The 17,359-nt window shown below is 43.0% G+C and overlaps 1 protein-coding gene across 3 annotated transcripts in view; it reads left to right on the top strand.

The window, feature by feature from the left end:
* COL4A6 (collagen type IV alpha 6 chain) overlaps nt 1-17,359 on the top strand; it is a 244,677-nt gene that overhangs the window by 185,252 nt on the left and 42,066 nt on the right. For 2 of the 3 annotated variants that reach the window (XM_075008104.1, XM_075008102.1), the window contains exons 13-20: nt 442-534; nt 2,263-2,316; nt 5,881-5,940; nt 9,796-9,840; nt 13,570-13,623; nt 14,613-14,682; nt 15,462-15,572; nt 16,896-16,955. In XM_075008104.1, coding sequence (XP_074864205.1) covers nt 442-534; nt 2,263-2,316; nt 5,881-5,940; nt 9,796-9,840; nt 13,570-13,623; nt 14,613-14,682; nt 15,462-15,572; nt 16,896-16,955 — 547 coding nt within the window. The remainder of the gene's footprint in view (nt 1-441; nt 535-2,262; nt 2,317-5,880; nt 5,941-9,795; nt 9,841-13,569; nt 13,624-14,612; nt 14,683-15,461; nt 15,573-16,895; nt 16,956-17,359) is intronic. The other variant, XM_075008105.1, reaches the window with a different exon arrangement.

The raw sequence follows: 17,359 nt of genomic DNA, 5'->3' as shown, positions 1-17,359 counted from the left end.
GCCCAGTTGTTGGAAATCACAGGGAGTTACTATGTGATTGGCCTTTTCCAGCAGTTGTGGAAATGACTTCTGTTCATCTCATCTAGTCTTGACATTTTATGTCTGTTACATCCCAGTCTTTCTAATTGACTTGCCTTTCTCTCTTTTCGTCACTTCTGTATCTGGCTTCAGGGTCTTTCTTGTATAGTTTTCTGTTTGTTCAATAACTGACGTTTTTCCCTAACGTGCTTTATTACTTTACATTGTTTTAATACAGCTCATTTTGTCCTTGTTAATTTGCAGTCCAACATACTGAGTTTTACAGCTGAGCTGCTACATCAGCCTCAATACTTTATGCTATGCATCCAAGCCCTGAACTGAGTGGCTTTCAGTGAATCCTGACCAGTTACCTTAGATCTAAGATGTTCTGCTTACATTAATGTATTCTCCAATTGTCAACAGGGAGATGTCGGGCTACCTGGCCCTCCAGGTCCCCCACCATCCACTGGTGTACTAGAGTTCATGGGGTTTCCAAAAGGGAAACCAGGAGCAAAGGTATGTAAAAACAACAGTACCGGAAGCAATGTTGAAATGTTGAATGTTGTCACTTTCCTTGATGCTAAGGCTGATTGAAGTAGATACACAGTTTTGGGGCAGTTAAAATCCTGCATGAAATGATGTTTGCAAAGTGAACCTGGTGACTTTGTTTGTGAGAGAATAAGCAGTGAACTCTCTAAAGATTCATTTGGAGGGCCAAAATAAGGCACTTTCCAAGGGGGAACATTTCACACTTCTTGCCCATAAAAGTGGGGTTTTCTCTTTCACTTAGCTGTCTCCAATCCCAGCAAATCCTGAGAACTCCTGAAGAAGGATTCTCCAAACAGAAATAATTCTGTGTGTAAAGGAATACCACTGTACCAAAATAAGCAGCAGCCTATTTTCCAAACATAAGGCCTGACCTGATGCTCATTAAAGTGAATGAAGATACTACTGGTAACTTGAGTGGGCATGGGTACAGGCCCAGTTTTGGCAATATTTTTACAGTCTTTTTTGGTAATTGGCTGCATTTGCTCAGACTTGAGACACATGTTGTGGGAAACATGCAGTTTAACTTTTGTTACCTGGGGAAGGGCAAAGATTAGCAACTTGTCTCAGCCTTGTGCGATTGTTCTGGATTGTAAACCATGGTTAGTTTGTGTGGCGAAAAATGAAATTTGGTAATTATAGCTCATTTTTTTGCTTTGTTTAAAGCTACCCATTGCACAAGTCCAGCTCACTGAGCTGTGTGTTCTGCAGCTCTGTGAATGATTAATAGAGCAAGGATCTAGTCTTCCAGGTGAAGTTGGACTGATCAGTCCTTTTCTGCAAATTGTCTTAAATCCTTTTGAAATGAAATCTTCTGATGCTTGGCTCAGTGCATTACAGTGCATGAGAGAAGCCAAGTCTCCCAGAAAGGAGAATCTTAAGCCTGCCAAAGTTCTAAATCAAAAATATGAATGCACAAAATTAAGAGCCGGAGCTCATTTCTTGCTGGATCTCTGAACTATAAAACCACATTAACCCAAGCAGAAAACCTACTCTTCTTAGAAAAATAAATAAAGTAGAGTGAAGCTATAGCTCTTTCCTTGTTATGCTGCATGTTAGTCAAAAATACACAGATTTGTAGGTTTGACTGTGCTTCCCATACAATTATTGAGACATATGTAGTTCATCAGAATTTCTGCAGATATTATAAGGAACTTGGATAAATTCTGCAGTCCTTGCTTCAGATAAACATCCAAAAACTGAGCAAGGGCTGCCATTTTTGGTCCCTGGATAGGGTTATTGAGCGCTGGATTCTGATCTCACTTTTATCCATATGTCAGGAGAAATGCCGTATATTAGTAAGTACACTGCTGTGAGCTCAGACCCAACTCTTCCTGTTGGATTTCTCTGTCTGACTTTCAGTTGTTTGATGGTAAGTGCGTCTGTGAAGATGTGTGTTTGTCAGGCATGACCCTGCCCTTGAGCTGAAGCTGATTACCTTTCTTGAGGTTCAGAGCACACTGTCAACTTCCCTGATAAATGAGGGTGCCGAGCACTTTGCAGCTTTGGTTATTGGGCTTGGAGTTTCCCTTACAACTTTGGACCTATGTAACCCACACACCCACTGGGATGCAGGTGCACTGGGTAACTGTAGAAGGTTCATTTCAATGTTCCATTTCAGGGAATGGGGCTAGCTTCTTTTCTCACCTCATCCCTTTTGTGAGTCACTCACAGTGTTTAATTTTTCCTTGTTGGCAGGGTGAGCCAGGCCTGAAAGGATTCCCTGGGACTGCAGGATCGCCAGGCCCTCCAGTAAGGCTTATTTTTCTTCGAAATATTCAGTGTTAATAGGCGCTAGTTGCTTGGGTGAATTTGAAAATCGCACAGATTGCTGTTTGTACCCTTAGGCCCTAAGAAGGACCTATAAAAATCTGGTTGTAAGGCATACAAGTTTTGTACCTCCAGCAAAAATATATTGGGGGGGCTCTTTCTTAGACAGATTCTGAGACAGCACCACGCAACAGATAGCTTAGTCACTGAGATGATTTCATTTCCTACACTTGATTTGCAGTTTGCAGAGGTTCTGAAGATAAAGTCATCACAACCCTTCAGATGGCCACCGGAGGGCACTGTCTCTTAACATTCCTGAATGCAGTTTTTCCTCTAATGCTGCTTAAATATATCTTTTTGTTAGTTTAAAGTTACAGTACACTGAACTTGAATACGCAGTAATTCAGTGCTGTGTAAAAGCTGCAGTGTCATGCATGCAGAAAAGCAACAGCTTTGCTCTTCTTCAGGAGGTTGTTTTGCACAATCTCAAGCTTTTGTAAATACAGTATCTTTAGTTAAATTTAAGGGACAAATACTTTATGAAGCTTCTGAAGTATAGAGTAAATTGTTTACAAATTGCTTCTATATATCTGTCAGTGGTGTGGTGTGTAAAGAAAATTTGTACTTGAGGCAACTGTTACTTTAAACAAAAAATAGTGTTTTTATTAGGCTTTTTAATGCACAGGGCTTAAATTAAGCTGGAGCCATCCAGGGAAGAGCTCTGGTAAATATTTTCAAATCTGCAGGAGCCTTAGTAGACCTAGCAGGGCAGAAGGTTCAACACCACTGCCTCACAGCTGTTGCCCAAAGTCCAAAATGGGTGAGGCATGTGGAAACTCCAAGAAATAGTCTCTGAGAATTTGTGTCCTGCTTGGACATATTTCATTCCTCTCAGAGAGAGAGAGGGAGAGGGAGAGACAGTAATAAGAAGGATAGTTGTAGCTTGAATATGTATTATGCACATGCTTAGTGTCAGGTACCTTGAGTAGTCCTCTCTGAGTCAATGGGGCTGCTCCTATCTGTAAAGTAAACCATGTGCAAAAGTTCCTATAGAACTGAATCCTGAGAAGGGCTTAGTCATTTCAGTTCTCACCAAAATCAAGGCTGCAACATCTCTGGATTTTATCTCTATTACTTAATGGGGTGGAGGGGATAGAAGAGGAGGAATAGTCCTTAAAGTCTGGGGCCCTGCACTTGCTCCTCTCCGTCCCTGCCAGCACTTCCAAAAACACCATGAGTCCATTGATTCATGCCCCATCCTCACTTCTCCCCTCCCTCCTATACTTTGAGTGCTGTGAATCAGCTGATTTGCAGCTCTTCCAGCTTTTGAAGGGATGGGAAAGAGCATGGAGTGCTGGGAGAGACAGGGAGGAGTCAGTACGCGTGGGGCTCCTATGCCCCAATGTGCAAGAGGGTGAAGGGGGCAAAGAGAGGGGCCACCCACACCTGGAATCTCTTTACTGCTGTGCTAGTCACTGTAAAAGACAAAGAAGCTCTCTGATTCCTGCATTAAACTCTTATTTATCAAATTTCAACCAGCTTTTTACACCTAAGAGATATATTTGAATCCCCTTTTAAATGACAAATGTGATTATGAACTAAGGTGAGAAGATTCTGCTGTTTGTAGTTTGTAGAGTTGTTTCCCCCCTCCATCCCCCACCCCCGCCAGACCCCCCCAAAGAGGGGCAGCATAATCCAGTACATAGTTCATTTGATTGGGAGGTTGGAGACATAGTTCCCAATTTTAACTTTTACCTGACTTTTGTGGCTTTCTGATCGTTAAATTCTCTGTGTCTTAGCCTTCTCTTCTGTTGTTAGGGTTTATGATAGTTACCCAGGTTCCCAAAGTGCCTGGAAGTGCTGTGTAAATGTCAAGTGACACGTTATGATTCATTTAGCTATTGTATTGTTGAAACTTATTTGTGGGATTATTTACGCAGTACCACTGCAAACTTCTTGAATGAGTCAGTGGGCAGCATGCAACATGGTGCTCAGCTGACAGCTAATGATCTGTCCTGGCATGTGACCTGGGAAGTGGAAGACTCACAGTGCTTCTTTTGCCCTTTAAGGTTGTAAGTAGAGCTGGTCTGAAAAACTTGAACAGAACAGTTCTCCCTCTGAGAATGCAGTTTTGTCAAAATGCTTCATGGAATTGTGTCAGTTTACCTGAAATTCCATTTCAGGGAAGGGAAATTGTTTTGACATCTCAGAACATTCTTATTTGATATTTAAAAAATAAAACATTCATTTTTTTCCTTCCCTCTTTTTCAGAATATATGGCTACGTCTACACGTGCCCCAAACTTCGAAATGGCCACGCAAATGGCCATTTCGAAGTTTACTAATGAAGCAATGAAATGCATATTCAGCGCTTCATTAGCATGCGGGCCGCCGCAGCACTTCAAAAATGACGCGCCTCGCCGCCACGCGTCTCATCCAGACAGGGCTCCTTTTGGAAAGGACCCCGCCTACTGCGAACTCCCCTTATTCTCATCAGTTCATGGGAATAAGGGGACTTCGCAGTAGGCGGGGTACTTTCGAAAAGGAGCCCCTTCTGGACGAGACACACGGCGGCAAGGCGTGTAAATTTCGAAGTGCTGCGGTGGCCCACATGCTAATGAAGTGCTGAATATGCATTTCAGCGCTTCATTAGTAAACTTCGAAATGGCCATTTGCGTGGCCGTTTCGAAGTGTGGGGCTAGTGTAGACACGGCCTATGTCTGTTATTTCACAAAATCAAAATAGTGTGATTGGTCCAAAATCAAATAATTGTGAAACTTTCTTTTACAGAGAAATATGACATTTTAAATTTTGTTGCTAAATGGAGAAAAAAATCAAATTTTAAGATCTTCCTGTGACAGACTGTGGGGCAATGGCAACTGAGCCAGCCCTCTGGTCTCTCCAGATGTAATTGTTCACTCCAGAGCAAATCTCATTAAGAAGAAATCGTAGACAGGCTGAAGAGAACTAAAAGACTAATTAGTCCATTATATATAAGTTACAGGAAAGAAGTAGGATGGCAAGAAGCAGGTAGGAAGTGGGAGAGAGATTACTCTCCCCTGCTTGCATGTGGTGCTGTGGGCTCCCTAGATCTGTAGGTGTACGGTTGTCTGTACAAGAGTAGCGGAAAACTACCGTAGATAAACTGCGAGGGATGTTTTGCCAAAAAAAAAAAAAAGAGAGAGAGAGGGAAATTAAAATCTGAGCTGTTTGTGGACTTGGGAAGAGGTGGTAGTGAGCGGGGCCCTGCCACATCTCCTCAAAAGGGAATTTCTGTTTTCCCTCTGGATCTAAGGAAAGGGGGTCCGGATAGTAGCCAGAAGACACATGACTCCATCTCAACCAGCATGCTGCCCATACTGCCAGCTGCCTGTGAGGAAGGGGTTTTTCCTAGAGCTATGAGGCCCAGTAGAGTGTTAACACAACCTGCCTTCTATAATGTACGTTTGTAGAGAGTTGATATGCTCTTTTGACCTTGGAGCCATATGGTATTTGTCTCCAGATCAATCTGGGAGTTAACATAGGTGACTTTGGCTTTTTCCCACAGGGCTCTGGAGGTATTGGAGAAAAAGGAGAAAAGGGAGTCCCTGGCTTACCAGGTGGCAGGGTATGTAACTTTTCTGTGGTCTTAAATCTCTGGTCTTGACATGAGATGTACAGACTGGAATCTTCAGTTGTTTGTAAAGTGTGTCTATTTGAATTTTCGTAGTGTCTAGGAATCCTATTCATGAACAAGCAAGAGGCTTGGGGGAAGGAGGCAAAGAGAGGGTGTGTGGGCTGCCTCCAGGTGGAATCCTAATAGGTGGCATGTGGCCTGCAGGTTTCCCACCGCTGGATTTCAGTCTTGTGGCTCATTGAAATGAAGGAGGGCCACTCATGTGGCCCACTCGCTAGTCTTGGTTGCCTATCGCTGATGTAGTCTCTTGTCTTAGGGACAATATGCAGTCTGTAAACCAGGCTCCTTTGTGGCAGGGTACAGTGCAAAGATGAAGAAGAAGAACCAGGCCTGCCCACTAGTCTGGATCCTGGTGCAGGGACCCTCTGGTGACAGCCTTGTCCTGCCCTCTTTCACTCCCCTTAACACTCTCAAGCCACGTCTACACGTGCACGCTACTTCGAAGTAGCGGCGCCAACTTCGAAATAGCGCCTGTCATGGCTACACGTGTTGGGCGCTATTTCAAAGTTAACTTCAACGTTAGGCGGCGAGATGTCGAAGTCGCTAACCCCATGAGGGGATGGGAATAGCGCCCTACTTCGGCATTCAACGTCGAAGTAGGGAACGTGTAGACGATCCACATCCCGCAACATTGAAATAGCGGGGTCCTCCATGGCGGCCATCAGCTGAGGGGTTGAGAGACGCTCTGTCTCCAGCCCCTGTGGGGCTCTATGGTCACCGTGTGCAGCAGCCCTTAGCCCAGAGCTTCTGGCTGCTGCTGCTGCAGCTGGGGATCCATGCTACATGCACAGGGTCTGCAACTAGTTGTCGGCTCTGTGTATCTTGTGCTGTTTAGTGCAAGTGTGTCTGGGAGGGGCCCTTTAAGGGAGCGGCTTGCTGTTGAGTCCGCCCTGTGACCCTGTCTGCAGCTGTTCCTGGCACCCTTATTTCGATGTGTGCTACTTTGGCGTGTAGACGTTCCCTCGCAGCGCCTATTTCGATGTGGTGCTGCCCAACGTCGACGTTGAACGTCGACGTTGCCAGCCCTGGAGGACATGTAGACGCTATTCATCGAAATAGCTTATTTCGATGTAGCGTGCACGTGTAGACGTAGCCTCAATAATTCCTGGGCCGCCTTCCTGTGCCTTTTTTTTTTAAACCTTCTTGGTCTTTGTATCAAGGCCCACAGCCTGGCAGGTATCAGGCTGGGGCTTCTTTCCAGCTCCCCTGAGCCTACCCAATACTGCTCTGTCGAACATGCTTCTCCCAGGGTATCGGCCTTCCTTTTTGCTGGTTAGGACCCAACTGCCTTCTGCTCTGCTGAGCAGCTTCTTATATCAGAGCTGCCCCAGCAAGCTTCTGTTTGATTTGCTCCCTAGAAGCCTCTCCCTGACTGGAGGGCTCTGTGTCGGCTCCCTCTGGACTAATGTTAACCCCTCCCTTGCCAAAGTGATGCAGCCACCCTACTACAGTCGGAATGGGCTATGAAGGGCCTTGGAAGTGACAACTAGCTTATGCTAGATGTGGTAAAGAAGGGGGGCGCTTAGAGGGATGCAAAGAGAGAGGGATGGCGACAGGCTGGGAACATGCTCTTTGCAGCAGCATTCTGAATGAATGTGAGCAATACTTATCTATTCTTCTCCTGTAGTCTCACGTGTTTTCACCCTATTGCAAACCCCATTTCTGCTGCTTTGCTTATCTATACTTCCAAATCTGCATTCAGCTTGACTCTGGAGAACATGCTCACTCCTCACAAATTACATCGCCAAAGCTCTCATCCATGCTGTAGTCAACGGGGACTGTAACTATAGCTGTCTTCTTCCTGGCCTTTCAGATCAGTCCACAAGCAGAAGAAAAAGGCAACTGATATTCACAATGAACAGCTCTGTGATCTCCAGTGCTGAGCACCTCTTCTGGACTTTTGCATGGAAGTCAATCAGAGGTGAAGGGATTTAGGTGGCAGGATGAGGACTTTAGGTTCCTTTTCTCATCAGAGTACGTTTTGATGCATTTGGTCCATAGATGTGACCACAGTAGCTCCAAACATAAGAAATGTCATGAGTAAGAAAAAATGAACATGCCTCCTTTGATTTTAAATTGTAACAATCCCACATTCCTGTTTTCTCCCGTATCCATTGTTTTTCTTCTTCTAAGAACATAAGCACCAATACACTGTAGATTTGGAGTCCCTCTCTGATAAGATCAGAGTTTACCTCACTAGGCCTCTTTTATGCAGGCATTAATATTGGAACTTCTTGTTTTTAACCTGCAGTTTAGGTCATTTGGATTTGCAGTTTCCTATGCATTAATGTGGAAAGGGCCCCTCTTATCCAGGTCACTGCTTGGCTCAGTCTCTCACCCCTTTCCCTCAGGGCTGGGGCTTGCAATGGGTCTCTTATTGTAGGGAGCCCAGCCACTCCTCCCGGGACTCCCTCCCCTGCTGTTTCTCTGCTCAGGTTTGTCTGACTCACACTCAAACTTTTTGCTTTTTTGTTCTCTTGCTCTGTCTGTCCTACACCTCCTCTCCTGTCCTCCCCTTTCTCCTTCACCTTCCCACCGTGGATGTTTTTAAAGGCCAGCAGTGGTGTCAACTGGCCCCAATTTGCCTGAGCCAGCTCCCTCCCTGCTGCTTCTAATTGCCCTGCTGCCCTCTGCTTCTGTTTAGCAGATCTTTTCCCCTTTTGGGGCTGACTTTTTCCCACTCTGAAGGAGCCCTGTGGCCTGAACCTGCCACATTAAAAATGGACTGATAAATCTCAAATTCTAATCTCTGCATGCAGGTCTGCACTGGAGATGTGGGTAGTCCTCTGGCCAAGTCACAAACTTAATTCTTCTGGGGCTGCAAGAGTACAAAATGAAAAGTTCCAACAAACCAAAGGTTCTTCTGCCCTTCAGATCTTCTCTTCTGCCAGCTCTCTAGGACATGTTCTTAACCCTTTTCTGGGATACCTTTAAGAGTCTTTCTGACGCTGGTATACAGCACTTGGCTCCCAGGCAGGTTCCCCTTGTGTTCCAGTCTCAGTCCTTGGCTCAAGGCCTTCCACTAGAGCGTTTCCTTTCCTGGCTTCTCTCCATATGACCTTCCTTACTCCCACCTGCTCAGGCTGGAATGCAGCTAATTAATTGGCAAAGGTTTGGTTGGCCCTCTGTCCCCTTAAAGGGGCCAGTCACCTGAGATTGTGTCCCTTATTCTGAGTAGTGATATTGTTCTGAGAATATATACCTATCAAACATGGTACCTAGCAAGGGGATCTGCACATTCCAAGTCATGTGATAGCCACACAGTGATCCTTCAGACTACCACAAACAACCTGCAGAGATAGTCTTTTCAAATATAACATGAAGACCAAAAGGATTCCACTGTTGTTTGTTTTTCAGAAATTTTAAATTATTTTTCAAAATAAAAATGACCTCTCTCTTACTTTTACAACGTGAAGCTAGACACCAGGGTATCAGTAATTTTGAGGGATCAGGACAGATTTTTCGTATAAGCATTTCAGCTATGCTAAATATGGCAATAGTTACACAAAATGAAACAACTTTTGGCCTTTATACTATTGAATTATTCCAAATATGGTTTTTGGTACTCTGGTTATTTAGGATGAAATCTGGGATCTATTAAAAGCAATGATTGTATTAACTTCATTGAGTCAGGGTTTGCACCTTTAGATGTTTAGTTGTTAGGAGCAGGACTCATATATTTGTATATGTTGTACAGTACCTAGCATAATGGGACCTAAACCTGACTGTGACTTTTGAATATGGAAGCAATATAAAGATTAAATAATGCATATTTTACTGTTTTAGGGATTAATGGGATCAGATGGACCTGATGGGATTCCAGGAAGAAAGGTACAAGGTTTATTTAATTTTGGAAATACTTCTAACATTTCAAGAAGTCATCTGCATGTCTAGGGTCATCTCCTGTCTTCCAGAACAAGCTCCTTGTCAATGACCCAGAAGAATGGAGAGTTGCCAGAAGAATGTCTGGAAACCAATATAAGAGTCTCCCTCCCTAACTGCTTTCCCCCCAGAGGCTTAGCAAGTCACCTGCACAGAGACTTGAAATTGTACACTCCCTCCCAGTGAAACCAACTCTCCTACTTTTCCTCTGTCAGGGCCATCCTTCACGTAGTGTCCAGTTTGGCAGTGCAAGTGCGCTGTGCATTAAATATCTGAGAGGCTGTGAGGGCCCTTGTGCCTTCAGCTATACCAATGCAATGTGGTCACAGAACAGCTACTAAAGCCATTTTCACTAGCTTACTTTTAGGCAGTGAACGTTCTTAGGTTGTCAGGTCCTTGGAGATGGGTAGGTTCAGTCCTCACTGCTTTCTGTCCTAGCCCTGTTTTCACAGATACTGTAAGTGAGAGTGTTAAAGTGAATGATCATTTGACAGAAATGAGTGTTGAGCAGAAGGATTCTTGACAGTGCTGTTTATGAGCTGGTCTGTGGCTCTTTAGGATCACAGGCTGGCATGGGTGGTGGGTGAAGCTGCTGCATGGGGAGGCAAGCTCCTCAGGCTGCGGCCCCACCCATACTCCATCCCTATTCCTCCCAGGCTCTGCCCCCTCCCCAGTGCCCTACATCCTGCCCATTGTTTCTCTTTTCTCTCAGCTTACCCATTCCAGCCAAATCCCTGAATCCAAATGTAGCAAATGACGCTTGGGAAGAAAAAACACTCTTTTAAAATTTCTTTCCAAAGAAAATGGGAGCATGTTTTCCATTGCATACCACATTGTGAAGACTAGACATGTGGAAGGTGCTTAATTTAAAGCACTACGTTTGTGAATAACAAATGTGAGTCATGGGCTACGTCTACACGTGCAGCCAACATCGAAATAGCTTATTTCGATGTTGCGACATCGAAATAGTCTATTTCGATGAATAACATCTACACGTCCTCCAGGGCCAGCAACGTCGATGTTCAACTTCGACGTTGCTCAGCCCAACATCGAAATAGGCGCAGCGAGGGAACGTCTACACGTCAAAGTAGCACACATCGAAATAGGGATGCCAGGCACAGCTGCACACAGGGTCACAGGGCGGACTCAACAGCAAGCCGCTCCCTTAAAGGGCCCCTCCCAGACACAGTTGCACTAAACAACACAAGATACACAGAGCTGACAACTGGTTGCAGACCCTGTGCCTGCAGCATAGATCCCCAGCTGCCGCAGAAGCAGCCAGAAGCCCTGGGCTAAGGGCTGCTGCCCACGGTGACCACAGAGCCCCGCAGGGGCTGGAGAGAGAGCATCTCTCAACCCCCCAGCTGATGGCCGCCATGGAGGACCCGGCAATTTCGACGTTGCGGGACGCGGATCGTCTACACAGTCCCTACTTCGACGTTGAACGTCGAAGTAGGGCGCTATTCCTATCTCCTCATGAGGTTAGCGACTTCGACGTCTCGCCGCCTAACGTCGAAGTTAACTTCGAAATAGCGCCCGACGCGTGTAGACGCGACGGGCGCTATTTCGAAGTTGGTGCCGCTACTTCGAAGTAGCGTGCACGTGTAGACGCAGCTATGGGTTTTTGATATACCCTGACGTTCATCAGAGACTTATTTGCAAAACTTTGTGGTAAGGGGAATTCAGTTGTCCCGTCAAATACAACATTAAATATTATGTAATACATGACGCAGCCATTCTCTTTTTTACATTTTCTTCCTCAGTATTTCTAAGCTGATTTTATGTTTTAAATATACTGTTAAGCCTTCATAAAATAATCATTTCAGATTACTACATATTTAAACTTATCGAAACAATGGCATTATTTTAAATTAACCAGTCAGAGCAGTTTAGTGGGTTCATTGTTTTTTGAAAAAGTTACGCTATTTTGTGTGATTTTCATGACAAGACATGTTTATGAAATTTAATTGTATGTTTATGTTAAATTATGTTTCCAAAGATTTTAGATTTTAAAGGATTTTACATCTTAGTAAGGTACTGATTTTGGTGGCGGGTTCTCTTAAAATTAGTTCATCAAATAGTCAGAAATAAAAGGAAAAGTTATTTATCCAGCTATCTTGAAGAAAAGAAATGTTGTTCCTTTAAGAAGGTAAAAAGATTGTAGGGGTGGATAAAAAGGACAAGAAGACTTTGAAAGTAATTTTTTGTACTATAATAATTAAAATTAAAATATGTATTTCAGGTAAGAGTGGTCTTTTGAATAATCTATTTTAAAAACTGTGGCCTTGTCGACACATGCCCGTTCTTTTCAGAAGGGGCATGTTAATGAGGCACTTCGGAACAAGTTAATGAGGCGCTGACATGCATAATAAGTGCCTCATAAGCATAATGGCAGCCAGTCACACTTCGAAAGTGCTGCTTGCAAACACAGACTGGCTGTAGAGACGTAGGTGCTTTGAAATAAATCCCTGACTTTGAAATTCCCTTATTCCCAATTCGTTTTGGGAATAAGGGATTTTTGATGTGGGGCATGTGCAGACACGGCCTATAGGTCTGAAGGTCGCAACATTTATGGCTAAAGCTGAGTACTCACCTTATGCATCTAAATATCTGTAAAAGAATTCTTATAGATATGGTTTTATAATCTTCAGCCAAAAACAATTAAATGAAATATCTAAAGTAAATTGTGAACTAAAGTTCTTTAGACTTAGTAATGCACAGCTGTTTTTGTCAGTAAGTAAGGTTGACACATGCCCATTAAATGGTTTAATTATTACGAAAATGGCTTTTACAGTTCACCGTTATGCTAATGGGTCTGGCAGGTTGGAAGGCTTTTCACTTTTAAGTTGTTAACAGATCCACTTTGGGGGAAGAGTCACCAGTCTCCAAGCAGCAACAGTCGACTGTGGGAGCCTTCAGGAACAATGAGAATAGGGGTAGGAAGAGGGAAGAGGTTGACTGCCAAGACCCAGGGGCAGCATTCTCTCCCTTTGTCTCTTATGCCTGCCACCCATGAATCCTGGACTAGAATCCAGCAGATATTTTAGAATTCCCTTTAAATGCACCCATATGTTGTGGCAGGTTTGATACTCATTCCAGTAGAGTGCAGTAGTGCACTTATACATTAGTCAATGCATCATAAATCCAAAGGGAATTTTGATGGTTATGGTAAGCCTCATATTCTTCTGAACCATACACATGATTGCAACACTGTACTGGGAAATGGATCGTCAGTGAGATAAGACTTTAAAATTACACAATTTAGTGCCTGTGACTTAGGAGAGAAGAGGAGGCAGGAGAGAGAAATTACATAGTGGGCACAGTTTGCTGAATGTCCCCTCGCTCACCAGCAGTTTCAGCAATTCTGTTGAGCCCTGGAGATGCCCTGATTTTCCCTGCTTCACATTCAACCCAATCACTGCCCCCATTGTCCTGAGTAAGCCAAGAAAAGTGTCCTTATGGAACCCCAGTATGTTTCTCATTAAGAGAGTGGAGACATTGCTGCTACAGATTCTCCCTTCCCATGGGCCAATCTTTCTGCTCTTGCAGACCGCTTGTAGGACAAGAGACTGGGACAGTGATTCCAACACAGGCAGAGGAGAACACTAAAATGAGGCGTCAAAGATACATCCCTTCTTGTTTCATAAGGCAATGTCAGTTCATGCATTTGTATTACAGGGTCAGGTGGGTCTCGCTGGATTTCCTGGGCTGGATGGAATGCAAGGAATGAAGGTAACTTCTCCAATGGGACCATTTAAAGCACTGCTCTTATAACAAATTTGTCATTGATCTAGTCAGATCTCTTTCTTTCCTCTGCATCATTATGTTTTCTTTAATGTCATTTCTCCATCTGTTTCATTGCTAGGGTAACTAAATTTGTGGTTATGGTTTTCTGGTGGACCCTCATGTATTTTAATTTCATTATATGAGTTGGCCTGTTAATCCTGTGTTTTATGTGTGATAGTTGCTTCTATAGTGGAAAGAAATGGGAATACAGTCCCTTCCATATCCTTCAGTTGATCCCCACCTTGAACCTTAGCAATCAAAGGAGTAGAGATACTGGTCTACTCTCTCAAAGCAGCGTTGCTGGAAGAAGCAACAAACCAGCGTTTTATCAGCTGACACCATTGGGACACTAGTGATGAGTGGCAAGGAGATACTGCCACCTTATTGCTTATTTTAGTTGGGTGAGGTCAGGTATGGCTGGAGTACCAGACAAAGCTCAAGTTACTGAACTTCAGGGCTGAAGGGCCTGTAAATAATTACAGTTATGGATGCTTTAGACATCCATGTAGTAATAACAACTCACATGGGCTTTTACCAAGGGGCTGTACAGAACTGGGTGAGCAGGAATGATGAACCTGACATTTGTCCATAACTTGGTTTGATAAATTAAGTGTTGTGAACATGGTACAAGGATGCCATTGCTCTCTCCTGAGCTTGCAGGGAACAGGCAGATAAACCATAAGAGCATCTTTCAGTGGACAGCCATTAGTTTCATCATACAAAAGGTGCGAATAAGACATAAATGCAGAGAGCATCAGGAAGAACATAAGATCAAAGGGAATAATTAATTAAAAGAAGAAATCCTTATTACATCAAGGAATTGTTATTAATTTTGACACCAAAGCCGAGCCATGCATAGTATCAAGCAATCTTTCTTCTCTGCTTTCTGGTCATTAAAGAACTTGAAAACTGTATGAAGCTGTTTAATTTTGTAGGGTGAATTGGGTGAAATGGGTCCTCCAGGCCCTCTTACTTCTATTGATCAAGAAGAAGGACTTGTCTCAGGTAACTCTTCGGATTTTTTGTTTGTTTGTTCTTGTTTTGAAAAGCCATTTTAAAGCACCTGTTTTAATCCGCTCTCAGTTGTGTCCTTCTTATTGTTTCATGTAAGCACAAACTATCTTATCAACTCACCAGCACCATTCAGTGGGCCAAATTCAATCCTGTTGTAATTCCTTTGACTTAATGATGTTATGAGAGGGGTAAATTTGACCCAGCTTGACTGTAACTCTCCAAATAAATGCAATGCAGTGTGAACACAGGTGGAATGGTATGTTTCGAACATGAGTGATAGACTGTGTTAATTGCTCTGTGTGTCTGAAGCCCAGAAAATACATAACAATATATATCACCTTGACAGCTTATTTTGGTGTGGCAATGCTATTAAGAGAAAACACCCCCTTTTCTCTTGAAAATAAGTTAAATGTCCCTTTAGTATTCATACGCACTCACTGTTGCTGGATATTATTAAGGAGCATAATGCAGTTAATTCCAGGACTGAGTTAGGCATGAGTGAGAACAACATCTGCACTTCAGTTGGAGAGGATGGAAATAACATGGACTATCTTCTGCATATAGTGCTTTGGAGCATAAGATGATCACCAGCTGGGGACAGGGAGACATTTCTACCCATGTTGTATTGGGTGAATAGGTCCATTTAGAAGGGGTCACCACCTTCCACTCGTACTGAGCAATGGCTAAGGTGGGAGACAGGAATAGATTACCTGGACTTTTCCTGCAGCCCATTCTTAAGTTTTTCTCCTTTTAATATTTTTGTCCAATAGGTGAGCGTGGAGATCCTGGGAATCCAGGGCCACCAGGCCCTCGAGGAGATGATGGGACTGCTGGTTTACCAGGCTACCCTGGTCCTCCAGGTTTCTCAGCACTTGTTCCAGGTAAAGCATCTGCTAATATTAATTCCAAGTTAGACTGTTGGCATGCTCTTTGTCCACAGGGTTATAGCTGTCCTTGCTTGTGTATGACAAAAGGAAACAAACAGCTGCTGAGTCTCTTATTAATTGAGGTGCTGAAATCCTCACTTCAGCAATTGCAATGTGTGTAACTTCACTAACACAGCCTTGGGCTACAGGCACACAGCCAAGTTATTTTGAGATAACAGCTGTTATTTTGAAATAACTTTGCTGTCGTCTACATGACGCACCTGCTATTTGGAAGTAAATATGAAATAGCAAGTACATTATTTCTTAAATCAGTAAACCTCACTGCAGGAGGAATAATGCCTGTTTCAAATAACTATTTCAAAGTATCAAAACAAAAAGCAGTCAAGTAGCACTTTAAAGATGAGCAAAATAATTTATTAGGTGAGCTTTCGTGGGACAGACCCACTTCTTCAGACCTTCATTGTTTTGATAGTGTATGGACTAGCACAGCTCCCTCTCTGTTACTATTTCGAAGTAAGTGCTGTTAAGATGTGGGGAAGTGCTTATTTCAAAATAGTTATTTTTATATATATATATATATATATATATATATATAAAATATATAAAAAAGTTATATATATATAAAACTACTTTGAAATAAGCACTATTCCCTGCAGCTATGGTTACACTATGGTTTCTATTTCGGAATACATTTGTATCCCGAAATAGAAACCTGCAGTGAAATGCTGTGCTTGAAATAACAGGGCTATTTCAATTACAGTATATTGTTCCTGCTACCTGTTGTCTTAACCTGTTGTGTAACTTATTTTGCGATACAGCTACAGTTCACCCAAGCCTGTCTTAACAGCACCTATTTTGAAATAGTTATTTCAAACTAAGCTCTATGTGTGCAGACTATGTCTTTCCAAATAGCTAAGTGCCCGTTTGAAATACATTTTTTGTGGCTAGCAGTCCTATTTCAGACTAACTGTTCTGGACAGCTAGTCCAGAATAACTTATTTTGAAATAGGGCTACGGTGTAGACATAGCCTTGGTGATATGCTCTGCCAGCTGCAATAGCTAGACTCTCGCAACTTTGTGAGGAATAGTATCAGTGAGGTAGCCATATTAGTCTGTAGCTTTGGGAACAACAAGAAGTCCTCTGGCACCTTATAGACTAACATATTTTGGAGCATAAGCTTTCATGGGCAAAGACTCGCTTCATCAGATGCAAGGAATCTTGTGTGAGGGATAGTGATTTATGCGAAAACAATTTAATTCAGAGATACAGACAGATAACCTGGGAGAGACTTTATCTAGCTTTTTTCTCATTTACAGTGAAAGACATGTATGGTCTGATGCCCAGGAAGTCAATGGACATATCTCTGTGTGTTTACTGTAAATATTGCAGCACAGCTGTGTGCATGACCTTTCTGTGTTTGTGAGTTCCCAGGCGAATGAGCTGGCTGACAGTTTTGTTCATAGAAACAAACAACTCTAAGTAAATATAAAAAAAATCTGTTAAAAGTGAGTGTAAGTACTCATCCTGGAAACTGAAGCTCAGAAATAGATGAGCTAGTTATGGTACAGGAACAATCTGGTATGTTCAGTCAAAAGTAGTCAATAAAATCTGAATTAACACACTGAACACTTGCCTCAAATAATCTACTGATTGAATATTAATTGTAAAATTGTTTTGCTCCATGGACAATATTCAGATATGAAAAGTCTACATTTATCTATTTATCTGCTATATATTATTCCCTCAGTAACAGTTATGTAACTTTTATACTGTGTTTCAC

This window comes from Carettochelys insculpta, chromosome 13 (assembly GCF_033958435.1).
Source record: "Carettochelys insculpta isolate YL-2023 chromosome 13, ASM3395843v1, whole genome shotgun sequence".
Lineage (NCBI taxonomy): Eukaryota > Metazoa > Chordata > Testudines > Carettochelyidae > Carettochelys > Carettochelys insculpta.
Note: the sequence above shows the minus strand (reverse complement) of the source record. Positions and strands in the feature narration are given on the sequence as shown.